General features: G+C 40.0%; 1 protein-coding gene across 2 annotated transcripts in view; it reads left to right on the top strand.

The window, feature by feature from the left end:
• The window catches only part of N4BP1 (NEDD4 binding protein 1), a 47,660-nt gene that overhangs the window by 17,628 nt on the left and 5,932 nt on the right, over positions 1–24,100 (top strand). The window contains exons 2-6 of one of the 2 annotated variants that reach the window (XM_028091236.2): positions 8,751–10,438; positions 17,236–17,366; positions 19,128–19,224; positions 21,680–21,787; positions 23,540–23,647. In XM_028091236.2, the coding sequence (XP_027947037.1) occupies positions 8,751–10,438; positions 17,236–17,366; positions 19,128–19,224; positions 21,680–21,787; positions 23,540–23,647 (2,132 nt within the window). The remainder of the gene's footprint in view (positions 1–8,750; positions 10,439–17,235; positions 17,367–19,127; positions 19,225–21,679; positions 21,788–23,539; positions 23,648–24,100) is intronic. The other variant, XM_028091237.2, reaches the window with a different exon arrangement.

Genomic DNA, 24,100 nt, shown 5'->3' with positions numbered 1-24,100 from the left:
ATGACCCAGGCACAGCTGCAGAATGCAAGGCAAAGTGGGGTAACCAAAGCCCCAGCTTTCTAACTGGAGGACTGGAAAAAAGAGCCTCAGGGAACCAGAAAGCACTAAAAATATGGCAGAGAGGGAGGAGCTCAGAAAAGTGACTCCATGAAGTTTGTTGATGATCTCCTGGGTTTATCCCTAAACTACACATGTGTGGATCTACTTTTCATCAGGATGACAAAGACTTTTGAAAACTGAACTAACCTACCATCTAGGTTCCAGATTGGCCTCTGGTAGCACATATGCGGAACAGATACAGATAACATCTCAGAGACTTTAAAAACTGAATTGACACTAGAATCACAGCTTACTGAAGACAGGTTGCAGCTTGCAGCCTGAATCTAACTAGGTTAATTACCTGCTAGAACAGAAGTATCGACATTCATCCTAGGATTTAAATAAGACTCAGAGTCTCATAATATTCAGAATGAATACAATACAGAATTACTTGGCATGTGAAGAACAAGGAAAATATCAACTCTCCTGAGAAAAGACAGCAGACACCAGTGCCAAGATGACACAGATGTTAGAATCTTCTAACAAAGACTTTTGTTTTATTTTTTTAAGATTTATTTATTTGAGAGCATGCCCACGAGCTGGGGAGGGGGGGCAGTACGAGAGAATCTCAAGCAGACTCCCTGCAAAGCGCAGAGCCCAGCTCGGGGCTGGATCTCACAACCCTGAGATCATGACCTGAGCCAGAATCAAGAGTCGGATGCTCAGTTGACTGAGCCACCCAGGCGCCCTTACCTACCTGTCTGTCTGTCTATCTGTCTATCTATCTATCTGTCTGTCTGTCTGTCTATCTATCTCCACACCCATTGTGGAGCCCATTGTAGAGCCCAATGCGGAGCTTGAACTCATCCTGAGATCCAGAGATCTGAGCTCAGATCAGGACTCGGACACTTAACCAAAGCCATCCAGGTATCCCATCTAACAAAGACTTTAAAAACATATATTATAAAAATGCTCCAACAGACAATCACAAATATTCTTAAAAGTAATTAAATAATAGAAGGTTTCAGTGGAGGAATAGAAGATACAAAGAACTGAGGGAGGCGCCTGGGTGGCTCAGTCGTTAAGCGTCTGCCTTTGGCTCAGGTCATGATTCCAGGGTCCTGGGATCGAGTCCCACATCAGGCTCCCTGCTCAGCAGTAGGCCTGCTTCTCTCTCTCTCACTCGCCCTACTTGTGTTCCCTCTCTCACTGTCTCTCTCTGTCAAATAAATAAATAAAATCTTAAAAAAAAAAAAAGATACAAAGAACCAAATGGAAAGGTTAGCAGTGAAAAATACAATAACCTAAATTAAAAACTCACTGGATAGGCTTGATTTTAAAATGTAGGTGACAGAAGAGTCAGTGAGTTTGAAGATAGAAAGTAGAAGTTATCCAATCTGAATGAGAGGAGACAGGAGTGTGGCGCTAAAAAAATTTGGAGAAATAATGGCTGAAGACTTCCAAAATCTGGCAGAAGATGTAAACATATAATTTAAGAAGCTCAGTGAACACAAACAGAATAAGCTCCAAGACTTCCACACCCAGATGTCATAACCACAGTGCTGAAAACTGAAGACAAATGAAAAATTATGAAAGCATCTAGAAAAAAACACATGTAGAGTAACAGCAGTTAGAATGAGTATAGGTTTCTCATCAGAAACCACAGAGGCCAGAGAAGTGGCACAATATTTTTGAAGTAGTAAAAAACAAAACACACAAAAAAATGTTGACCAAAAATTCCCTATCCAGTGAAGTTATCCTTCAAGAATGAAAGTGGAATAAAGCATGATAAAAATTCTCAGTTGCAGAAAAACTAAAATGAAATCATTGCCAGTAGCCTGCTCCAAAAGAATTGGTAAAGGAAGTGCTTCAGACAGAAATGATAAATATCTGGATAAATATAATAGATTACTTTCTCCTCTTGAGTTCTTTAAAATGAGTTAATGGTTGAAAACAAAATTTATAACATAGTCTGATGGGATTTCAAATATATATATACATGTAATTTATGTGATAACTGTAACATACAAGGGAGGGCAGAGAGAATGGAGACCAAGATTAAGGATGATAGTGGTGTTCTAAAATTTATACCCAGGGGATTTTAAGTTAGGCAAGTGACTGAATGATGGCGTGGAGAAGTCAATGCCACTGAGGGAAGATTTTGATCATTTATATCTCCCAGGAGAAGGATGCATACTTCACTGTGCTGGGCTACAGGTGAAGCATCAGGTTTTGGTCAGGAGGCAGAAGCAGGAGCAAGGCAGGATAGGATAAACCACTTAGAATTGGCTAGTTTGGGTAATTCTAGTGGGCTTTGGGGCATAAAGACTGCTCTTAGTTGTCTGGTTTCTGGCCCAGGCTTGATACAGGGTAGGGGAAATATTGGCTTAGTGTGTGAGTTAGATAAGGAGATGGGTGTGGGGTGGGGGGCCCACAGCCCTAGATCGATCAGTCTGCCCACATGTCCACCCCTGATAGAAATCAGAGGTAAGTCTCTCCTCAGGTCTGAAAGGCCCCCTAAGATGTCAGAACATCTTAAGATACAGAAAATAAAAGAATGGCTAGTGCAGATGATAAGGTTTATACATTCTTCTTGAAATGATAAAATACTGACTTTGAAGTGGATCATTTATGTTATAATTGATAGCATGACCACTTTAAAAACATACAAAGAGATATAGTAAAAAATGCAATTAATTATAATACTAAAAAATATTTGCATAATGAAAAAGAAGGCCAGGTAAGGAAAAAAAGGAATTAGAAGTAGGGAACAAACAAAATAAATAAATGGTGGACTTAAACCCAAACAATAATTTCATTAAAAGTAAATAGTATAAACACACCAATTAAAAGAGATTGTCAGAGTGGATTTAAAAAACATAACCAAACTATATGGTGTCTTCATGAAAGTTATTCAAATATAATGATACAGGTAAGTTAAAATGAGCGTAAAACATACTGTGCAGCCATTAATCAGAGCAAAGCTGGAATGGCAATATTACTGTCAGACAAAGCCTTCAGAGCAAAGAGGAGTATTTACATAGTGATAAGAGAGTCCATTCACCAAGAAGACCTAACAGTGCTTAAATGTGTATATTCCTAACAGTACAGCTGCAAAATATATGAAGCAAAACCTGGGAGAACTGACAGGGGAAATGGATACAATTATAATTGGAAACCTCAGTATTCTCTCAGCAAATGACAAAACCATCAGAAGATCAGCAAGAGGGGCGCCTGGGTGGCTCAGTCGTTAAGCATCTGCCTTTGGCTCAGGTCATGATCCCAGGGTCCTGGGATGGAACCCCCATCAGGCTCCCTCTTTGGTGGGAAGTCTGCTTCTCCCTCTCCCACTCCCCCTGCTTGTGTTCCCTCTCTAGCTGTCTCTCTCTCTCTCTCTCTCTCATATAAATAAAATCTTTATAAAAAAAAAAAAGATCAGCAGGAATAAGAACTCAACATCATTAGCCAGCCAGGTCCAAATAGATGTGTGTTTGAACATTGCCCAACAGTCGCAGAATGCACGGTCTTTCCAAGTACCCACAGAACATCCGTCAAGATAGACCATATCCTGGGCCATAAAACAAATCTCAACAAATTTAAAATATAGAAGTCATTTAGTGTCTTAAGTTCTCTGATTACCAAGGAATCAAACTAGAAATCAATAACAGAGATAACCAGAAAATCTCCAAATATTTGGAAACTAAACAACACTCTTCTGAATATTGAATAATTTCTAGAGAAATTTAAAAAATAAATTGAACTAAATAAAAATGAAAATACAGCATATCAAAATGTGTGGGATGCAGCTTAAAGTAGTGCTGATTTATAACATAACTACTTTAGAAAAGAATAAAGTGTCAAATCCATAATTGAAGCTCCCACTTTTAGGAACTAGAAAAAGAAGAGCAAAATAAGTGCAGAGCAAGCAACAGGAGGGAAATAGCAGAAGTCAACAAATTTGGAAAAAACAAACAATAGAGAAAAATCAGTGAGATAACAAGCTTGTTCTTTGGGGGAAAAAAAATCAGTAAAATTCACCTCTTAGCAACCCTTAAGAAAGCAGACATGAATTACTAATATCAGGAATGAAACAGGGTATCAACTGTAGAGTAGGACCTGCAGACATCAAAAAGATACGGAAACACTACAAACAACTGCACGCATAAAGTTGACAGCTTAGTGAAATTGGCCAATTCCTCAAAAAGTACAAACTACCATAACTTACCCAACATGAAATAGATAATTTGAATAGACTTACAGCTATTAAGGAAATTGAATTAATACTTTGAAAATTCTTATAAAAGAAATCTCCAGGCCCAGGTTGTTTCACTGGAGAAGTCTACAAAATGTTTTGGAAAGAATTAACATCAGTTCTACACAATCTTATCTAGAAAATACAAGAGGAGAGAATACTTTCATTCTTCACTCACTCATTATTATCCTGATGCTAAAACCAGACAAAGATGGCACAAAAGTGGAAAACTACAGACTAAAGTCCCTCATGAATATAGTTGCAAAAGATGCAAAAATTCTTAACAAAATATTAGCAAGTAGAATTCATCAATATATTTACATATCAGGACTAAGTGGCAATCATTCCAGGGATACAAGGCTGATTCAGTATTCAAAAAATGCACTTGCACTAAGGCTGGAGAAGTAAAGTCACATGAGAACAGTTGATACAGTAAATAAAGCATTTAACAAGTTTCAGTACCTATTCATATTTCTGTTCCTAGATAAGTAGGAAACATATTGACTTCCTCAACATGATTTTTTTTAAGTATATGAAAGTCTAACATCATAGGGGCACCTGGGTGACTCAGTTGGTTGAGTGTCTGCCTTCAGCTCGGGTTGTGAACTCAGGGTCCTCCTGCCACTTGTGTGCATGCTCTCTCAAATAAATAAGCAAAATCTTATTAAAAAAAAAAAAATCCCAAGGAGTCTATAAGAAAAAAATCCTAGAACTAGAAATAATAGGTTTAGCAAGGTCACAGGATACATGATCAAAATCTCTTTGTCTCTATTACCAGTGAACACATAGAAATCAAAATTAAAATAGAGTGCCATGTTTGGTCACTCCAAAAAATGAAATATTTGGATATACAGGGTTTGTATGCTCAAAATTATAAAACACTGATGAAAGAAGGCAGAGATCTAGAGAAACAGACTTTGTTCTTACAGCAGAAGACTCAGCAAATGTCTTTTATCCTCACGTCAGTGTGCTAGTTTAACACAACTGCTAAACGATAGCTAAACAAGATTATTCTAAAATTTATATGGAAAGGCAAAGGAACTAGAATAAGAACAATTTTAAAATTAATAAAATAGTTACTATTACTATCCAATTTCAAGACGTTATATAATTACAGTAATCAAGATGGTGTGGCATTGGTGAAGGGAAAGATACCTAAGTCAGTGGAACAGAATAGGAACCCAGAAATAGCCTGACACAAGTATAACCAACTGATTTTTGATACCTGCAAAAGTAATTAAATAGAGGAAAGATAGTCTTTTCAAGAAACATTGCTGGAATTAGATATCCATAAGCAAAAACATGAACCTCAGCCTAAATCTCACATCTTATATGAAAACCAACTCAAAATGGGTTGTAGATTTAAATGTAAAACTTCTGGAAGATTAACATAGGAGAAACCTCTGGGAACTGGGGCTTGGTGAAGAAAAAAGCCAACAAACTAGACTTCCTTAAAATTAAAAACTTCTCCTGTCACAAAAGACCCTGTTAAGAGGATGAAAAAACAAACTATGGAACAAAATATTTGTAAGCTGCATATCTGAGAAAGGATTCCTGTCTTTCTAGAATATATCAAGAACTCCCAAAACCCAGCATAAAACCCAAATATTCCAGTTAGAAAATGGACCAAAAAATCGAGCAGACAGTTCACCGAAGAGGGAATATAGATGGCAAATAGCAAATAACACATGGAAAGATGTTCAACATCACTTGCCATTAGGGAAGTATAAACTAAGACCATGATGAGATACACTACACTCTTAATAGAACAGCTAAAATAAAAAATAGTAGTGATATCAAGTGCTGGTGAGGATAAGAAACTGGATCTCTCGATTGCATACATGGCTAGTGGAAATGTAAAATGGTAGAGCTGTTATGGAGCACAGTTTGGCAGTTCCTTGAAATACAAACATGCACTTACCGTATGGCCCAGCAGTTGCGCTGCTGGGCATTTATCCCAGAGAAATGAGAAGTTAATGAAAGAGAAATGAAAACCTGTTCGTGAAAATCGTTCATAGTAGCTTCATTGTAATAACTCCAAACAGAAACAACCAAAATGCCACTCGGTAGATAGTGGTTAAAAACCTGTAGGTCATCTGTATCATGGAATAGTACTCAGCGATAAATAGGAATGAGCTTGATAAATGCAACAGCTTGGGTGGGTTTCAAGAGCATCATGTTGAGTGAAAAAGGCCAGTCTTGGGGCTCCTGGGTGGCTCAGTGGTTAAGCGTCTGCCTTCGGCTCAGGTCATGATCCCACGGCCCTGGGATTGAGCCCCCTACATCAGGCTCCCTGCTCAGTGGGGAGCCTGCTTCACCTTCTCCCTCTGCTGCTCTCTCTGCTTGTGCTTTCTCTTGTTCTCTGTCAAATAAATAAGATCTTAAAAAAAAAAAAAAGACCAATCTCAAAAGGCAGAAATTATATAATTCTATTTATATAACATTCTTGAAGTCACAATATAATAGAGACAAAAACAGATTGGCAGTTGTCAGGGGGGTAGGGACGGTGTGGGTGGAAGTAAGGGTAAATATTGGACTAAAAAGGGGTGGCATGAAGGTAATCTTTGTGGTGATGGAGTAATTTCGTATCTTGATTGCAGTGGTATTTGCTTGAATGTGATAAAATAGCACAGAGCTATGTACACACTGTATCAGTGTGAGTACCCTGATTTTGATACTGTGCTGTAATTAGGTAAGATACAAGTGTGATTGGAGAGGACTAGTGAAGAGTACACAGAACCTTTATGTCCTGTCTGCCCCTTCCTGGAAAGCTAGGATTATTTCAAAATAAAAATGTTTTTAAAGAGAAACAACTTCAAAACACAACCTAAATGCAGCGTAGGTTCAAACAAGCGGTAGTAAAATGTCCATTTTGGAGGTGTTCAGGGATGCTGACATCAATATTTAGCACTCTGCTTGCACATTCAGGAAAAAAGGATGTTTGGTTACTGTACTTTTGTGTTTAACACAGTTATTGTGTCACAAAACTAGCAGGCTGCTCTAATAAACAACCAGTGCTCCTCTGTCCAGCACCAATCATCTCCTGTCTTTACCACCAAGCCCACTGACTTGTTTATCCAGGGGACATAAGGAAGCAGAGATCTCATGACAACATTATACAGCTTAGATCAGGCTTTTCCTCTGCGACATCTTCCTCCTGTTTCTGGACTTTTATCTACTCACAGGAATGTTCTACATGTGTGAACAAGGGATTGGTGTATGAATTCTCCCTGAAGTCATGTGACCACTGTGACACCAAGCAGGCGGTGGGGGTAGGGCCCCAGACCCTCGCCCGCACCAGTGCCGCACACGCTGAGCTCTTCAGTAGCACCATTTGGGGGAGCACCATTCTGATTTTCCTGTCAAGTATGGGTCATGTGTTGCCAGGCTCATTTCTTATAAATGTCCACTAATAAGTTAGGAGTGTTATTATTTAGGAAGCACTTACTAGATGCAAGACAGTGTCGTCAGAACTTTATTATCTCATCGAATTTTCTCAAAACACCTGGGATTGCACCGTCTTCCTCTCGCTCTGACAGTTGGGGACATGGGGTTAGAGGGGCTGCGGAAGTTTAGCAAGGCCCCCAGACTCCCATGGCTGGGGTTTGAGCCCAAGAACGGACTCTAGTGCCCACGTTACTAAGTGTATCCCACCATGCCTGTGTGTGTGCATGCATGTTCAGTGTTCAGGTCATTCACACTTAGGCCTCTGGGAATAACCTAATTGGTGGAGAACCCAGTTTCCTTTCTTAACTCACTGAGGCCTTGTTTAATACCAAATTTACTAGAAACTCTGGTTTTCTATCTAAGAGGGGCAGTACTGTCCAGCACTCTCTGGTTCTTGATATTTAGGTCTACATTTAAACAGTCTGGCCTTTCTATTAAAAAAAAAAAAGACAAAATTATATAGAGTATGCATTGGTCCAGACAGCTGGGGAAAAAATTTTGGGTTTTTTTGTTTTTGTTTTTTTTTAAGGCCCTGAGAATCTCTGTTTGTTTTATCTGGAAACTAAGGGCAGTAGTAGCAAAGCAAAAGTCAAGGTTTATTCTGGAGTAAATTGACTTGTTAATCTTATCTCTTAATTATGTCATTGTATTAATAAATGCCTGGTAGCAAGCAAAAATGTTTGTTGTTTATAGATGTAAATAAGTCCAGTCTTGTCCTTATCCACTGCAGTTGGGCAGACCCGAAAGATCACATTGCAAGATACATTATTGAAAATGTTATGAACACCTGCTTTTTAGACTTAAAGGCAAAGTTTTCAAGTCCAACGGAAATGATTAAGCAACTTATGTCTGTTATCTTGAATCTTTTATTTACAACATGGCATTTTTTTCCCAAGTTATTAGCATGCTTTTGCTTTTTGTACAGCTTGACGTTTGTAATTACATGTGTAACATAATGGGTGCTATAAAGAGCTTTTGTAAATTGATCTAATTTCTTATCTCCTCTTTACAGGAATATATTAAAGGAATCTGTGAACCTGAACTAGAAGAAAGAGAATGTTACCCCAAGGCCATGCACTGCATTTTTGTTGGGGCCCAGAGCCTGTTTCTGAAGAGCTTGATTCAGGACACCTGTGCTGATCTTTGCATTCTGGACATTGGTCTTCTTGGCATCAGAGGAAGTGCCGAAGCTGTGGTCATGGCTAGGAGTCACATTCAGCAGTTTGTAAAACTCTTTGAGAATAATGAGAATCTACCCAACAGTCAGAAAGAATCTGAGGTGAAAAGGGAATTTAAACAATTTGTTGAAGCTCGTGCAGATAACTATACAATGGACTTGTTGATTCTGCCCACTTCCTTGAAAAAGGAGCTTTTGACACTCACACAAGGTGAGGAGAATTTATTTGAAATGGGAGATGATGATGTTATTGAAATTAGAGATTCTAAACAAGCAGAGTTTCCACAGGATGCTGCCACAGGGCTGAATATTTCCAGAGATGAAATTGTTTTGCAGGAAGATGCAAGAAATAAAGCTGGCACTCCTGTTTCTGAGCTTACAAAACAAATGGACACGGTCTTTTCTAGTTCACAAGATGTCCTTTTTGTTCCAATAAATGGTCTAACCCCAGATGAAGAGGCACTTTCCAAAGACAGAATTTGTCACAAAAGGAGATTTTCTGATTCTGAAGAAAGGCATACCAAGAAACAGTTTTCTTTGGAAAACGTTCAAGAGGGGGAGCTTCTACATGACGGTAAGACATTAGCTGCAAGTGTAATCATTGACTTATCTGATTCTTCTGCTGATCCTGAAAATTTAAGTCCAGATGTAAAGGACACTACTGAGGAAATGGAATACAACATCCTCGTAAACTTTTTTAAAACCATGGGCTACTCCCAAGAAATTGTTGAAAAGGTCATTAGGGAGTATGGGCCATCTACTGAACCATTATTGCTCTTAGAAGAAATTGAAAAAGAAAATAAAAGATTCCAAGAAGACAGAGAATTTTCACCTGGTACTGTGTATCCAGAGACCAACAGAACCAAAAACAAAGGTGTTTGTAGCAGCATAAATGAGCTTACAACGGATTCCACCCCAAAGAAAACACAAACTCACACACAGCAAAATGTGGTAGAAAAATTTTCTCAGTTACCATTCAAAGAATCAAAACCATGTACCTCAAATTGCAAAATTAATACTTTCAGAACAGTGCCAATAGAACAGAAACAAGAAATCTGGAGTTCAAACCAGAATTACGTTTCTAACATGGACCTTGAAACTGATGGCCTTTCACCCTCTGTTGTCCCTTCAAGTCCCAAAGAAGTTGTCAGTTTTGTTTCAAGAGGAGCTTCAAATCATCAGCCCAGAATTCCAGTTTTTCCTGAAAACGGTTTGCAGCAGCAAGCAGAGCCCTTACATCCAAGTAATATGAAGTCTGCCTGTGAAAACCGTTCAGGGTGTTGTAGCTCTCCCCAGTCTAAGCCAAATTGTCCACCGCTTTCTCCACCGATGCCACTGCCCCAGTTACCTTCAGTTATTGACGCAAGGTTGGCCGGAATGTCTGATCATATTGATTCCTCAGTCACTGGCGTTCAAAGGTTCCGAGATACTCTGAAAGTACCTTACAAGCTGGAATTAAAAAATGAGCCAGGAAGAACGGATTTGAAGCACATTGTTATAGATGGGAGCAATGTCGCAATTACGTAAGTCCACTCTCTGCAAGTTACATTATAGTTGTAAATAGGGTCCTAAGCAGTGTCTCAGAATTACATGCAGTTGTAGGAACTTAGGCTATGCATCTGTCTAGTTGATCGATTTTCTTACCTGGGAAAAAAAAAACACCACAAAACGGCTGTTTGGAAAGTTGTGTTATTCCATCTTCTGGAGTTGTAAACTTTGCTTTTCATCCTGCTGAACCTCTATTTCTGAGGACGAGAGATGCTAGAAAATTTGTCTTCACTTTGCATTGCCTAGTCAGCGATAAACAGTACAGAGATTTTTAAATCATTAGCTTCTTTTTTTTTCTAATCGTTAGGTTCTTAATACCATGAATGTCATTAGGTTCTGAATACAAGGATGCAGCTTAAAGCCAAAAAAGATTTTTCTGTCTCTTTATACTACAGCGTGTTAGGTCTCTAGGCAGGAGTGCAGTGATAATGGATGTGCTGTATTTCTGTTGTACTTTGTTGATAGAGTGATAGCAATTGCCTTTCTAAGGAAATTCATCAGTTTGAGCTTCTTTATGGTCCTCTGCTGCTACTAAAAGCTTGTATATTTGCTTTTAGTAAAAAAGAGTTAAATGATCATTTTTATTTAACCTGTCTTGGAACCCTCTGAAGAGTCTGATTTTGTACATCTGGTACAGGATTGGATTTCTTCTCTAAGGGGTGGTTTAATACAGTGACTGTGAAGAGGAGAGGGGGTCAAGTTAGAGTATCTGCCCCATTGTTTGACCTCACGTAGGTTTTTGCCTGCTGAATTTCACTTGCTGTAATTTGTTGTCTTTTGCCCTGTCCTAAAGGGCATCTTTATCATGCCATTTCAACAACTGGTAGGTAAAGTCTCTCTCCAGTTTTCAAAATCAGTCACTCCGTTGATTTTGAAGAAGTTTGCACGGTCTGGCATTTTAAGTGGCTGTCATTTAAGAAAAGGGGCACCTGGACATGGGATGAAGATGGTGATACACTTTTCTGAATTTTAGTGAATAGTGTGTGTGACCTCTCTCCTAGGAATTCTATAAGTGTTATATATTTATTTTTTGTTTTGTTAATTTTTTACTAGAATTTTCAAACAAATACATTAAAAGGTAATAGAATGCATCCGTTTTTGAATTTGGGATTTCCGTGTGCCCATCCCCCACCTTCAGTAGTTCTCAGCTCATGGCCAGTCTTGTTGAGCCTATACCCCTTTTACTGGAGTTATTTTGAGGGAAAGCTCAGAGATGTCATTTTATCCATAAGTACTTTAATGTCTATTTTTTAAAATAAGGATGCTTTTTATTTTTTGACTGAATTGTTGATACTGTATTTTGCTGTCAAGAGAAAGAAAGAAAAATCCCAGCATTCTCCATGTTAAAGTTTAAAGATAGGCTGGAAAAATATGTAGTATACTTGTCTTCATTTCTAAATAATACTGTTTGTTGTCATTTCACTTTGCTTTTTGGCAATTCTTTTCGGGGAAACCCAGCAAATGGCCCACAGCTGCATAGCATTATCTAAGTAAAAATGTAAAGTGCAGTTTCAGTCACCCACAGTCCAAGCCCAGCACCAGTTCCTCATTGTTATAATTTCTTGAGCCAAGTGGTGATATAAAATTTAGGTCATGATTGTGAGTAATATTAATCCTTTGTCAATTTCTATAAGTGCAGAGATGTCCCAAATTGGTGTTCAAGGACTAAGAAATGCAAATTAACATAGAATGAGCAGTGATGATGACACTATTTAAAAACCTTTTGGGAGTATAACGTATTTCTCAGAGCGGTCACTATTGAAATATAGAGTGGTACTGCCTGGGCATGACAGGATGTTTTGCATATTTAGTCCCTCCTACTTTGCCCATAGTACCTAACCCCGTCATTTTGACACCCCAAAACACTCCCACGTATTTCCTCACACCCTTGGGTACAGTGCCATCTCTTTTGAAAACCACTGAATTAGTGCACTAAGGGAAACCACGAGCAAACTTTCATTACTTTTTCTTTTAAAAGCTGATTATCTGGGGAGGATTCCAATTTTCTTTGAATTCACAGATGTCTCAGTTTAAAAGCAACATTTATTTATAAGGATGTATTATCCAAAAAGACTTACTTAATCTGATAAAGATTGATCTGAAAATACCAGTAACTAAAATTAACTCTTATTCTGGGGGAAAACTGCTTAATAGGTACAGGGTCTTATTTGAGAGTGATGGAAATGTTTTGGAACAAGATCTAAGTGCTGATTGTACAATACTGTGAATGTACTAAATGCCACTGAATTGTTCACTTTAAAATGATTATGTTATGTGAATTTCAACTCAGGTTTTTTAAATTTGGGAAAAAATCAACCCTTATTTGAAATTGCTTTGATAGTAAATGTGAATTATAGATTGTACATTCCATGAAGGAAGTGATTTATGTGTGTCCTGTTCACTGAAATACCCCCAAGGTCCATGGTGCTTGCACATGGTGGGCACTCAGTAACATTTTGTTGAATGAATGAATGCCCTAAAGACTTAAGAAATAGTAGGATTTTTAAAATGACTTTTCACCACTCTTTTATAACTTCCTATTCCAGTGATCAATTTAGATTAAATTTTAACTGAGACATTTTTCAGCAATTATTTGGAATCTTAAAACTGAAACACCTGTCATGTGTCAGGTACTTTTCTCTTTTTAAATGTAATCTTCACACCGATTTGTGAGATAAAATGTTCTATACTTTCATATAACATGAAATGGCTTAAAAATCTTGTCCAAGATTACACAGATAGGAGGTGTGGGCCCATAGGCTCCCAGAGCCATCATACGTCCTGCCTCCTCCCATAGAAGGTGAGGTTGGAATTTTCAGGCCTTGGCAATATAGAGTACTTAAGTCTTGAGTTGCTTAAGCATTGCTGAGTAAACCTCACTTATTTGACCCACGTAGTTGGGGAAGTAGTTAAAAATGAAATTTGAACCCTTTAACAATAGTATTTGTTGGTTTTATCCTGCTCAGCAGCTCAGACCTACCCATCCCTGGGTTTCTGCCAGTCCTTTATTATATTGGTCTATCTAGCGTGCTGTCTGCAATTCATACACACTGTGAGAAATTCCAGAATACCCACTTCATGCTGCTAATTATGCGTATCTTTACTTGGTTTTTCCCCTTGTCACCATGAATGAGTCAAATGATGAGTAAATGGAAATTGTTTGCGGTACACGGCTAGACATCACAGTAGTGGCTAGATAACACTCAGACTTGGTCAGTTTGAAACTTCAGCATTAGGACACCTGACTTATCTGGGTAGATAATTTTCCGTGTAGATGAGGTTTGCCCCTTCACTCGCCAGCGCTGTGTACTTTAACCATTTTTTTCATGCTAGTCTTCTCTATCAGGGTCCCATGGCTATTTTTATTAAGTGGAAACTGTAGAAGGAAATTACTCTTTCCTGGGGTAACTCCAAAAGAGTTTTAACCATTTGCCCCCACACTGTTCGGTCTGGTTCTATCACTGCTGTGAGTTTTTAATGAAGTATCTGTTGCCCATCTCCTCTCTGCTTGGGACAGTCTACCTTCCAGTTTACTGCCTGCTATAATATGGAAAACAACCGGATGATGTAACTTGTTTCCAACTACATGAAACAGTAGTTTAAATCTCTCTAATCTCCCTTGAAAGCCCATACACTGGCCTCTCAGGCCTATTATCTGTTTGGAGCTGGAAGCCCCAGAGCTTTGGCCTTCCCAGAAGTAGAGGAGGAGTTACGGTATGTAAATCCTTTGTCTTTGAGTCTAAATAGACAGTTGGTCTGGGTCTACCTGTCAACAAGTTCCTCTGGCTTGACTGCAGGGAGGTGAGGAGGCGCATTTCTGCCTAGCCAGGATGTGGGGGAATTGAAGTGGGAAGCAGCAGGGACCTTCGATATTACTTAGAGGACACGAACTTGGCTCCACTTGATTTTCTTGTGTAGTTCTATTTTCTGTCTAACTCTAACTTTTCCACCAGAATTTTCAACTGCTCTTTTTATTCCTAAAACAGCTCTCGAGATTTTTCAGGGTATCCATAGTGATTTGATCTTATCACTGAGGATAACACTGGAAATTAGTATAGAGCTAATGTTTCTAGAAACGCCATTTCTTCCCATCTAAGTCTGAGCGTGGTACAAGGCAGCGGGATTGGATCTCCTTGCATTCCCCTTCATTTTCCTCTGGGACCCAGTGGGATGAAGCTGGGTTCCACCCACTTTGAACTGTTGCAGTCAAAGGCTTTATAGGGAGAGAAAAAGTTCGTACACATTTGTAGCTGATGAATAAGCCAAACTTGACAAGCTTTTTTAGTGCATTTCTCTCAAGGATTGTTCTTTTCAGACTTAACTAACATACATATCCCTTGGTTTTTTTTAAGAACCAGTAGGCTGTTGTATTTTGGATTTTCATGTTCAGGCTGTGGTTGACAGTAACTCTGGGTGTGTTCTTACTGTTAAGCAATTAGAATGATTTTTAAAGATATTTTTAAAAGATGAGGCCTACAAAAACTACCTCTAGCCTTTCTCCAGTAACAGATGTCCTGTTGCTACATTCTTGCCATATTTTGAATGCTTTTAGATAAACAAACCACTGCTGAGTTACTTCATCGAGAAGGGTTTACTTGCATGTGTTTTTGGAGCAAAGCTGATGCCCGTGCACTCTCTTATTTGTGGCTCACTGAGAAGAGCGTGAGGCACTTTTAAGAGGCACTTTAGCCTCTTAAAGGAGGAGTTTCTGAGCTGCTCTTCTGCGTGTTAGAAGTTTCTTGAATGTCCAGCCCATTCCTGCTTCATGAGAATATAGATTTAGGTGGGGACAGTCCCACTGTGGGATGGTAGGAAGGGCGCTGGCCCAGGAAGAAGGAAGCCTGAATAATCCCAGCGCAACCACCCTGTGGCAGTGCAGCCTGGGAAAATTGCTCAGCCTCTCAGGGCTTTCGTTCTTTTTATCTAACAGGAATCTAACTCCGTTCCATCTCCTAAATTCTGTCATTCCAGTGGACAGTACAGGATAGCAAGACAGGAAAGAGGAGAGATGATCAAGGGCCTGTTTCTAGAAATGGCTTCATAGAAGAGGGTCTGAATTGAGTCCCGAGGCACTGGAGGAAGGTTAAGAGAAGGCGTACAAAGATTGCAGCAAGAAGAAAGCTCACTGCCCAGGAAGAGGGAGATGGCAAGCAAACGTGGCCAGAAACGAGTGTGGTGACACATGGTGGTGGCTAGATCCCTCCTGACTAGTCTGCTGTGGAGGGGACCTTGAAGCCGTGCCCTGAGTTTGTTGAGAGGAATACTGCCACTAAAGACCCTGACCAGGATCAGAGGCCTCATGGCTGCATTTCAGGGTCTAACTGGAGTTTGAGGAGGGATGGGGATTGGGAGAGCCTGGGGTTGACTTGGGACACATTGTGCCTGAGGTGGCAGGAATTTTAAGTGAAGGAATTCTCCACCAGGTGGTTTTGACATGGAGACACGAGACATGAAGAGAAGACAGGACTGAAGATGCAGGATTTCCTGTCACTGGAACCTAAGTGACTGTTGAAATAGTAAAGATAGATTATGCTCATTTCATAAACTGTAGCTTCACAGTTTGGGGGATTTGATTTTTTTTTTTTCCTTTCTAATACTCATGGTTAGGCAAATGGATTACCACCTACAAAAAATGTCAAACCTTGAAAACCCTTTTTTAAAAATCTCCACTTTTACTTAACTGCGGGAGAATACAATTTAAATATTTTTTCTTGTTTCTTTTGAAATTTGTTACCACACTTTTGGGTGGGGTCAGTTTTTAATCCACTATACCACGGGTTGTGAACTGTGGGCCAAATCTGGCCACCACCTGTTTTTGTAAATAAGGAACACAGCCACCCTCATTCATTTCTACTTAGCTGACTTGAGTGGTGCGGCAGAGACCATATGGCCTGCAAGGCCTATCTGGCCCTTTACAGAAAATCATATCCTGACTTACGTTCTGTAATGTTCCTTGTTTGTTTGCATCTGCTCCCGGCACTTTCTGCTTCCTTCAGTAAAATCATCTGCCATGGCCCCCAGTTAGTTCCACTGGAATCATGTCCTCAACTTATCTCCGGGAAGCTGTAAACTGAGTAGGTTTCACAGTTCCCTAGAAGGGGTATGGAGCCCTGGAGCTGGAGGCATCTGTAGCCTTTGGAAATTGTGAGGACCATGTCATCGGAGAGTCCTGTCTACTCCTGCTTCAGCAACAAGTTTCTTTTTTTCTGTTTTTAAAGATTGTATTGAGAGGGAGAGAGCACAAGCAGGGGGAGCAGCAGAGGGAGAGAGAGAAGCAGGCTCCCTGCTGACACGGGTCTTGATCCCAGGATCCGGGATCATGACCTGAGCTGAAGGCAGACGCCCTACTGACTGAGCCACCCAGGTACCCCCAGCAACAAGTTTCTTAATAAAATATTCTTAGAGGTCAGTGACCAGGCAGGACTCTTTGGAATGGGCTCTCTAAAAAAAACAAAAACAGAAATAAAAAGTGCAATAAACAAGTATTACCATGAAGCTCAAACTGCCTTCTGTCCCAATAGCACATTCAATTAAATTAACTAAACAAAGTACAAGAAAAATCATAAAGCTATTAAGAATCACATGTCATGCAAAGGCTTCTGTCTTGGCTTTGCCAAGTCATAAACTATGCAACTTGATGCCAAAGAATGTAAAAGTATTAAAAGGAAATTTTGTTGTAATTGTTTTTGTTGTATATGGAGTTCACCTTTTCACTTTTTCATGGTGAAACTTCAACATACTTTAAGCTGAAATAAGTTTTGTTTTCTTTTAGCCACGGTCTGAAAAAGTTCTTTTCTTGTCGTGGAATTGCAATTGCAGTTGAATATTTTTGGAAGCTTGGCAACAGAAACATCACTGTATTTGTCCCACAGTGGAGAACAAGACGTGATCCTAATGTCACAGGTGAGGCAAACTGATCCTTTCAGATTTCTCCTTTTCTAGATGTTTAATGAGTTGGCTTATAATTGCAACAGATACTACTTGAGCAGAGCCATGTGCCTTAGGCGGCAGTTTTAAAAGCAAAATGGTAAATCTTTTGCACCCAGTAGAACATAAGTTGGAGTGTGTTACGGCATAAGAAGTACTTGGGGGAAGGATGGAAAGGTAACACATAGTTGTTTATATGGAAAGTTATGTTAGAGTTCATTATACATTACGAAAATTTTCCTGACTTTCTAAAAAGTAGGTTAAATCTGTCTTTCCATTAGTCTGGGCTTCTGCCTCATTAGTCTTTTCTAAAATGGTCACTTGATAAATTTGGGAACCCCCATATAGAGTGGGTTTTGAGCAGTCTGTTTAATAGCTTAATATAAATTACGTCTGTTAATCGTGCGGTACTGCATGATTGACTGCAGGCCACACATGAGAGCTTTGAACTTAGCGCATCGTGCAGGAGTCCAAAGAAACGTAAGGTTGTTTCTTAGGTCACAGTAGGAGGAGTGGTGAGACTGTACCAGGCAGCTTAACACAGCAGCTGGCGTAGACACAAAAGGTAGTTTGGGAGGAGAAGGGTGAGTTCAGAGCTCACCCAGAACTTAAACAGGAAGTGAAACTTAGTCACTGTTGAGGTGGAAATGGTAAGACCACACATTTCTCAAGTATCCCAACTTCCCTCATTTTGGAGAGCGTATTTATCTTTTTTTTTTTTTAAGATTTTATTTATTTATTTGACAGAGAGAGACAGTGAGAGAGGGAACACAAGCAGGGGGAGTGGGAGAGGGAGAAGCAGACTTCCCGCTGAGCAAGGAGCCCGATGTGGGGCTCGATCCCAGGATCCTGGGATCATGACTTGAGCTGAAGGCAGGTCCTTAATGACTGAGCCACCCAGGCGCCCCTGGAGAGCGTATTTGTCTTAACCGAGGGTGCTTGAGGACTGAGGCAGAGCCACTAATTTTTGCAGTAGGATCTTTGAGAGGGTCTTGTGCTCCCTCCTGTGAGCCCTCCATGCTGTGCATCTCTAGGACAGTAAAACACTGGGGCGGCGGGGGGGGAGGGGGGGGCTCAGTCTAAGCCAGTGGTGAGTACCGTTGCAGGGGATACTCTCTTACCCTGAGCATTTAGCTGCTTTTTGCCCATTGACTGGTTTTCTAAAGTTTGGCTTTGACCCTCTTTTCTTCTCTGTCATGACCCACTCCCATGAAAATCAGTATAGGTTCATGCAGATAACAGAGAGGTTGGATACAGTGCCAGCTAGAGGGATATTTTGACATACTCTTGGAATGGGGTCCACACAGGCCTTCCTTGGGATGCGGCAGAGCTGAGTGCCCCTGCCACTTCCTCTGTTTCCTGCCCCACCCCCACCCTCTTTCTGGGACTTGTGTCTTCAGTCTCTCTGTCCTACTGCTTGTGATGTGAGTGTGAAAACGTTCTGGATGGTAGAGTTCATTAAATACAGGTTTATGGCTTACTCTTAATTTCAGGAGCAAATGAGTTGAACTTTTTTATATTTAAAAAAATAGCTAAGATCAGTTTTTATGTTGTATTTGCCTTAGTATGTATGTTGCTTGATTTTTTTTTTTTTTTCTTCCCAATGAGTTAGTCTTCCTGAGTCAGTAGAGGTTTTCCTAACTCTCCAAGTGAAACATTTGGGGGTACTTTTATTTATTTAAACATCTGGGAGGATAGCCTCTTTCTGAATGTGTATTCAACTTATTCCATGAACAGAACAGCACTTCTTAACCCAGCTCCAGGAGCTTGGAATATTATCTTTAACTCCTGCCCGGATGGTCTTTGGAGAAAGAATTGCTTCTCATGATGACAGGTACGAAAGGCTGTTTTCCTTCCTGAGGTGGGTGCGGGGTGCTGAGGAGCCCACCACCTGCTCCTTTAGACAGTTTGTGGTGCTCCTGGATCCCCATGCATAAAGGGCTTAATAGATCAAGGGGTTTGAGAATTTTAATATTTATGGTCACTAAGGTTATATACTCAGTGGGTTATTTTTTTGCTATATGGGTTTAGGAACGTTACCTAAAATCTGTTTGGTTAGAATGTTTGTTTATTTGTTTGTTTCTTAGTAAAACATGACTGAGAATCCATAAGTAAAGCAGACATTGAGTTCTCTTTTTTGATGCATAAAAGTAATGTTCAAGTAAAGTTTGTCTTGTCTTAGTGTGGCAGGCTCAAGAATGCTTTTCAAACATCTATCTCCTCCTGGTTGATTTTGGCCAGTGACTTAGTTTGTTATTGTCATACCTGAGCCCTCAGTATTTCTTCCACGTAATAAAAGATGGTCTCAGCTGACCCAGAGTGTGATAGGAGTAAGCTGCATTTCTTAGGTTGGTGTGTCACTCAGAAAGCAGGTGTTAGTGCATTGAAGACAGTAGGCTTTAATCTGCACCTTTTACATTTTTTTCTAAAAGCTTTACTGAGCACCAACCAAGTGCAATGCACAGAGCTAGGCTCTGGGAACACACATGATTCAGACACATTTCCTGCTGTAAGGAGTTTGTGATCTGAAGAAGAAGGCACACAAATAAATAATAGGGGGAGTTCTGTTGTGATTGAATAAGGGAAGGTCCTGAGTATGACCAGCGGCATGACAGCCAGTTTTTCAAACCCTTCTCTTTGGAGGGAAGCCAGTAGTAGCAACCCTACCAGTATCTGGGAACCTAAGTAGTGGTCACTTTTTCTTTCCACTCCTGCATTCACCCCCTTTATGGTGTTCTGGCCTGAAGCTCTTAGAATGTGCTGGTGGTTTTGCCTCAGTATTCCGCCAGAATGGTCCCCCCACACTGAAGACAGTGCTTTTGGCTTATAACCCAAACTAGTGAGTGATAGATGGGTGAAAGATGAAAAGAGGGGCCCGGGTTGCGGGGGGGCAGATTTGGGATGACAGGCATTCCTTCAGCAAAAGGTCCACAGGGCCTTCTCCTTGCCAGCCCCTTGCCCTTCTCCAGGCTGGAATGAGAGACCAGATCAGATGGGGAGAATCAGAGGTGATGTGAGAGAATAGCGTGAGAGGAAGTGGAAGGAGAACAGCACGTCAGGGTGGGGCAGGGCTGAGGAAGTACTGGGAGACCAGTCCCAGTCCTCTCTGTGATACTGGCCTCAGACCCTGCAGTACTCGGGTGGAGGGGCAGGAGGGCTGCTGGGCTTGAGAAGAACCTTCAGATCTCTTAACACTATAGCTGCACACCTGCAGAATTTCAAGGCATGTGCAAGTATGCAGACTAAATAAGCTTGTGCTTAATTTATATGACTCTGGGGTTTTAGCAGACCTGGATCTATTTCTTGATTCACAGTACACGCACTCAGAATACCTTACTATTTTTGTTAGTACCTCTGAGCAAACCTCACCACTTACAAGTCATGCCAGCTGGGAATAGTTTATAAAATATTCATTAATAAATCAAAACGTTAATTCATACTTTCCAAGGCATCCTAAGACCTCTGAAACTAATGAGGCTTGTTTTTTAATTCCTTTGAAGTATTCACTATCACTAATAAAAGCAGTTGTTTGCACCTTCGATTCTAGTGATTCTCTTAATGTATTGTTTTGTTGTCTTTGTCTACATTGCCTTAGACAAATGCAGTCACCCTAAGGGAGAAAACTCAACATTATTATCCTCACAAATCTCTCATTAAGAGGGTTTGAGCGTGAATAATCTCCAGCGATGAACTAGAATTGTCAGTATTGAATTCTTACCCTTCCGTATCACCAGTGCAGCTTCTCATAAATGGCATTCGAGTGGATCTATAACTGGGGCTAAACAGAATGATAGTTCTAGACATCTCAAGTCCGAGCCAAAGATGTGAACCTGTGGGTTTTTGTTTTTGTTTTTTGATGCAAGGCTGACTGTACCAAGCAGCTAATCTTAGAACCAGAGTACTGTAGCTTAGCAACCAAAACTTGAATAGTGATTTCACAGGCTTGTCAACTCGAATTTATTCTCGACTTTAGTCCTCATGCATCATCTGATGACCACTATCTATGATAATACAACTTTTCTAGAAAAATGTGTAAATTGTTGTTGAGATCATTTTTAAAAACAGAATATTGTATGAAAACCAAACCTTCATTTATAATCACTAATAATTTCAGAGGTATTCAGTATTTCAGATTGATCTTCAGCTGGCAAGGGCTACATCTTAACTAGCCATAGTTAAATTCTTTGGTGATTTTCCTGTGAAGAGGAAATCCTTCTGTTTTCTTATAACATAGCTTCTGTAAGCCAGGAATGCCTGCTTGCCCATTTTAACCTCTTATATTACTATAGGTTTCTACTACACTTAGCGGACAAAACTGGTGGCATAATTGTAACAAATGATAACTTCAGAGAATTTGTGACTGAGTCACTCTCTTGGAGAGAAATTATTACAAAAAGGTAATATTTTCTTCTTTGTCTTTGGCTAAGTGTTTTTTGTTGTTTATTGTTTGGTTTTGTTTGGTGTTCACCTTGGCCCTGCAGAAAGCAGTATAGGGAACCAAAGTATCATAAGACCGTCCTCCCCGTCCAAGACTATGGCTGGCCCCTCTAGGTAAGTGGGGGGTCCCAGTACAAAGCTGCAAAACCAGTGGGTGATGTATGGGCATGCTGTGGTGGCTGCAGGGTGTCTTCGAGAGATCCGGTGTTCCCTGACAGGAGGCAAGAGGCACATGTTTATGGCGTAGTTAACTCTTGTTAACAGTGTAGTGGAGCAGAAATTGCCTCCTAACTTGGCTTTGCCCTGATGCCAGGGGAGACTTTGGCAACTCACTAGGCATCCGTGCTTGATTCAGCCATGAAATACGAAGGGTGGGTTTAATGACAGCACTGTGATTCCAGTAAGCGGATGGAACCAAAATCAACCTGCTGATTGAGTTTTCACTTCTTGGGAGTGGGAAGAGTATTTGTGCTTTTCAATCTGTGATGCTTTTCTTGACCGTTTACCATCATAGTTTAATCATATATATTGAAAACGTGTTTGAATATCATCCAGAATAGTCAAGAGTTGAGCATTCACAGATGTGTTTTATTTGTGATGATACTCTGAATGTGTCCACCTGCCTGAAGATCAGTGAACACTGGCTTCCAGGACTTCTTGTTAACAAGCATCATCTGATCAAGTTACCTAACAGCAACAGTCTGTGATGGCGCCAGGGAGGACGGTATGCCACAAATCTAAAAACAACTCAGCATACCTCGAGCTGTGTATAAGTAGTATGTAACAGGTATAACTGGATATTTACCTCTCTTGGGGTTCAGAGTTGCCCCTTGTCTGATACTTGTACTTTGCTAAATCATTAGAGGATTTTAGAAAATAATTCTTTGCTGTAAGTGCCCAGGTGTGAGTTAATGACTCTGTGCATTTTGACTCACATGCTGTTAATAAGCTGTTGGTGAGAGCTGAACTGAGAATTGGTCTTTGACCTTCTGGGCACAGTTAACAAGCCATTAATCTTCTAGGACACGTTTCTGTTGGATCTTTGCCCTGGACTCATTGTCAGTATTTATTGGACACTCATCTGTGTATGAAAGGTCTAAATGCAGTCAGGACTCATGTTTCTATACCAACCCATTGCTTTCAGAACTCACAAAACAAGGCAGAAACCAAGGTCTAGACAACAAAGGGTGGGTTGTCCTGAAGCACTTGACCTTTTTTTTTTTTTACATCTTGCCCATATTTACTAAATCATGCTGAACTGATCTCAGATTTTCTGTCCTCATAGATCATATTGTTGTTTTAAGAGGTTTTCTTCAGTGGGTTTGCCTGTAGACACAACTATTCAAAACAAAAATAAAACCTTTGTTGAGCCCCTGTTGTGTCCTAAGCTGACAGTCTTTAAATCTTGTTTTCAAAGTTGTATTAGGAGAAGCTGCTTCCTAAGCCCAGATAAAAAAATCTGTAAGTCTCAATAAGAAATGTGAGGGCCAACTGATAAAAGTTTCCTACTTTATTGAATTTGTATCCAAGAGAGAAATTCAGATGGTTTAACTTGGATGTTGTTTTTTTCCATTAGGCAATTAAGCAGCCTTATAATTTTATAGGTGACTGTTGCCTTGGAATTAGGTGGCCACTGCTACTTTGTTCTCAGTTCCTGCAACAATAAAAGCTTCATCATTTCTCCAGCATTGTAATCATACTCTGTGTTGTAGATTGCTTCAGTATACCTTCGTTGGGGACATATTTATGGTTCCTGATGACCCTCTGGGAAGAAGCGGACCTCGATTAGAAGACTTTCTTCGGAAGGAAGTCTTCCTTAGGTATTTGCTTTTTCACATTGTTTTGTATTTACAGACTTGTTTCACTTCTTTGTGCTTTAGTGTAAGTGATGTCTCTGAAGGACTAAAGATGGCACTTTTTTAAAATTTTTATTAGCCTTAGACTTAGTGCTGGTGTAATATATTTGAAAACTAATCAAGCACGCACCTTAAAGACCAGATCTTCATTTGTGGTCCTTTTGGTTTTAATCCTAGGAGAGGATGGGAGCCAAACTTTCTGTAGGTCTAAAAAATAAGCAGATTTTGCTGGCTCTCACTTATTAGCATATGCCACTTAGGTTCGTTTTGTACATGTGAATATCCTTCTATATTCATTTTCCAAAATCATTTGCTTTTTTAATTTGTTATGCTCCTATTAATTTACTTCCTATTCAGGAATCACTACCTGGGGAACTGACTCTTTATCTCCACTGAATGGAGAAGCCAGTATTTCAT

Source organism: Eumetopias jubatus, unplaced genomic scaffold (genome assembly GCF_037043125.1).
Source record: "Eumetopias jubatus isolate StellerSeaLion01/CBP00866 unplaced genomic scaffold, mEumJub1_p1.0 scaffold_10, whole genome shotgun sequence".
In the NCBI taxonomy this organism is placed as follows: Eukaryota; Metazoa; Chordata; class Mammalia; order Carnivora; family Otariidae; genus Eumetopias; species Eumetopias jubatus.
Note: the sequence above shows the minus strand (reverse complement) of the source record. Positions and strands in the feature narration are given on the sequence as shown.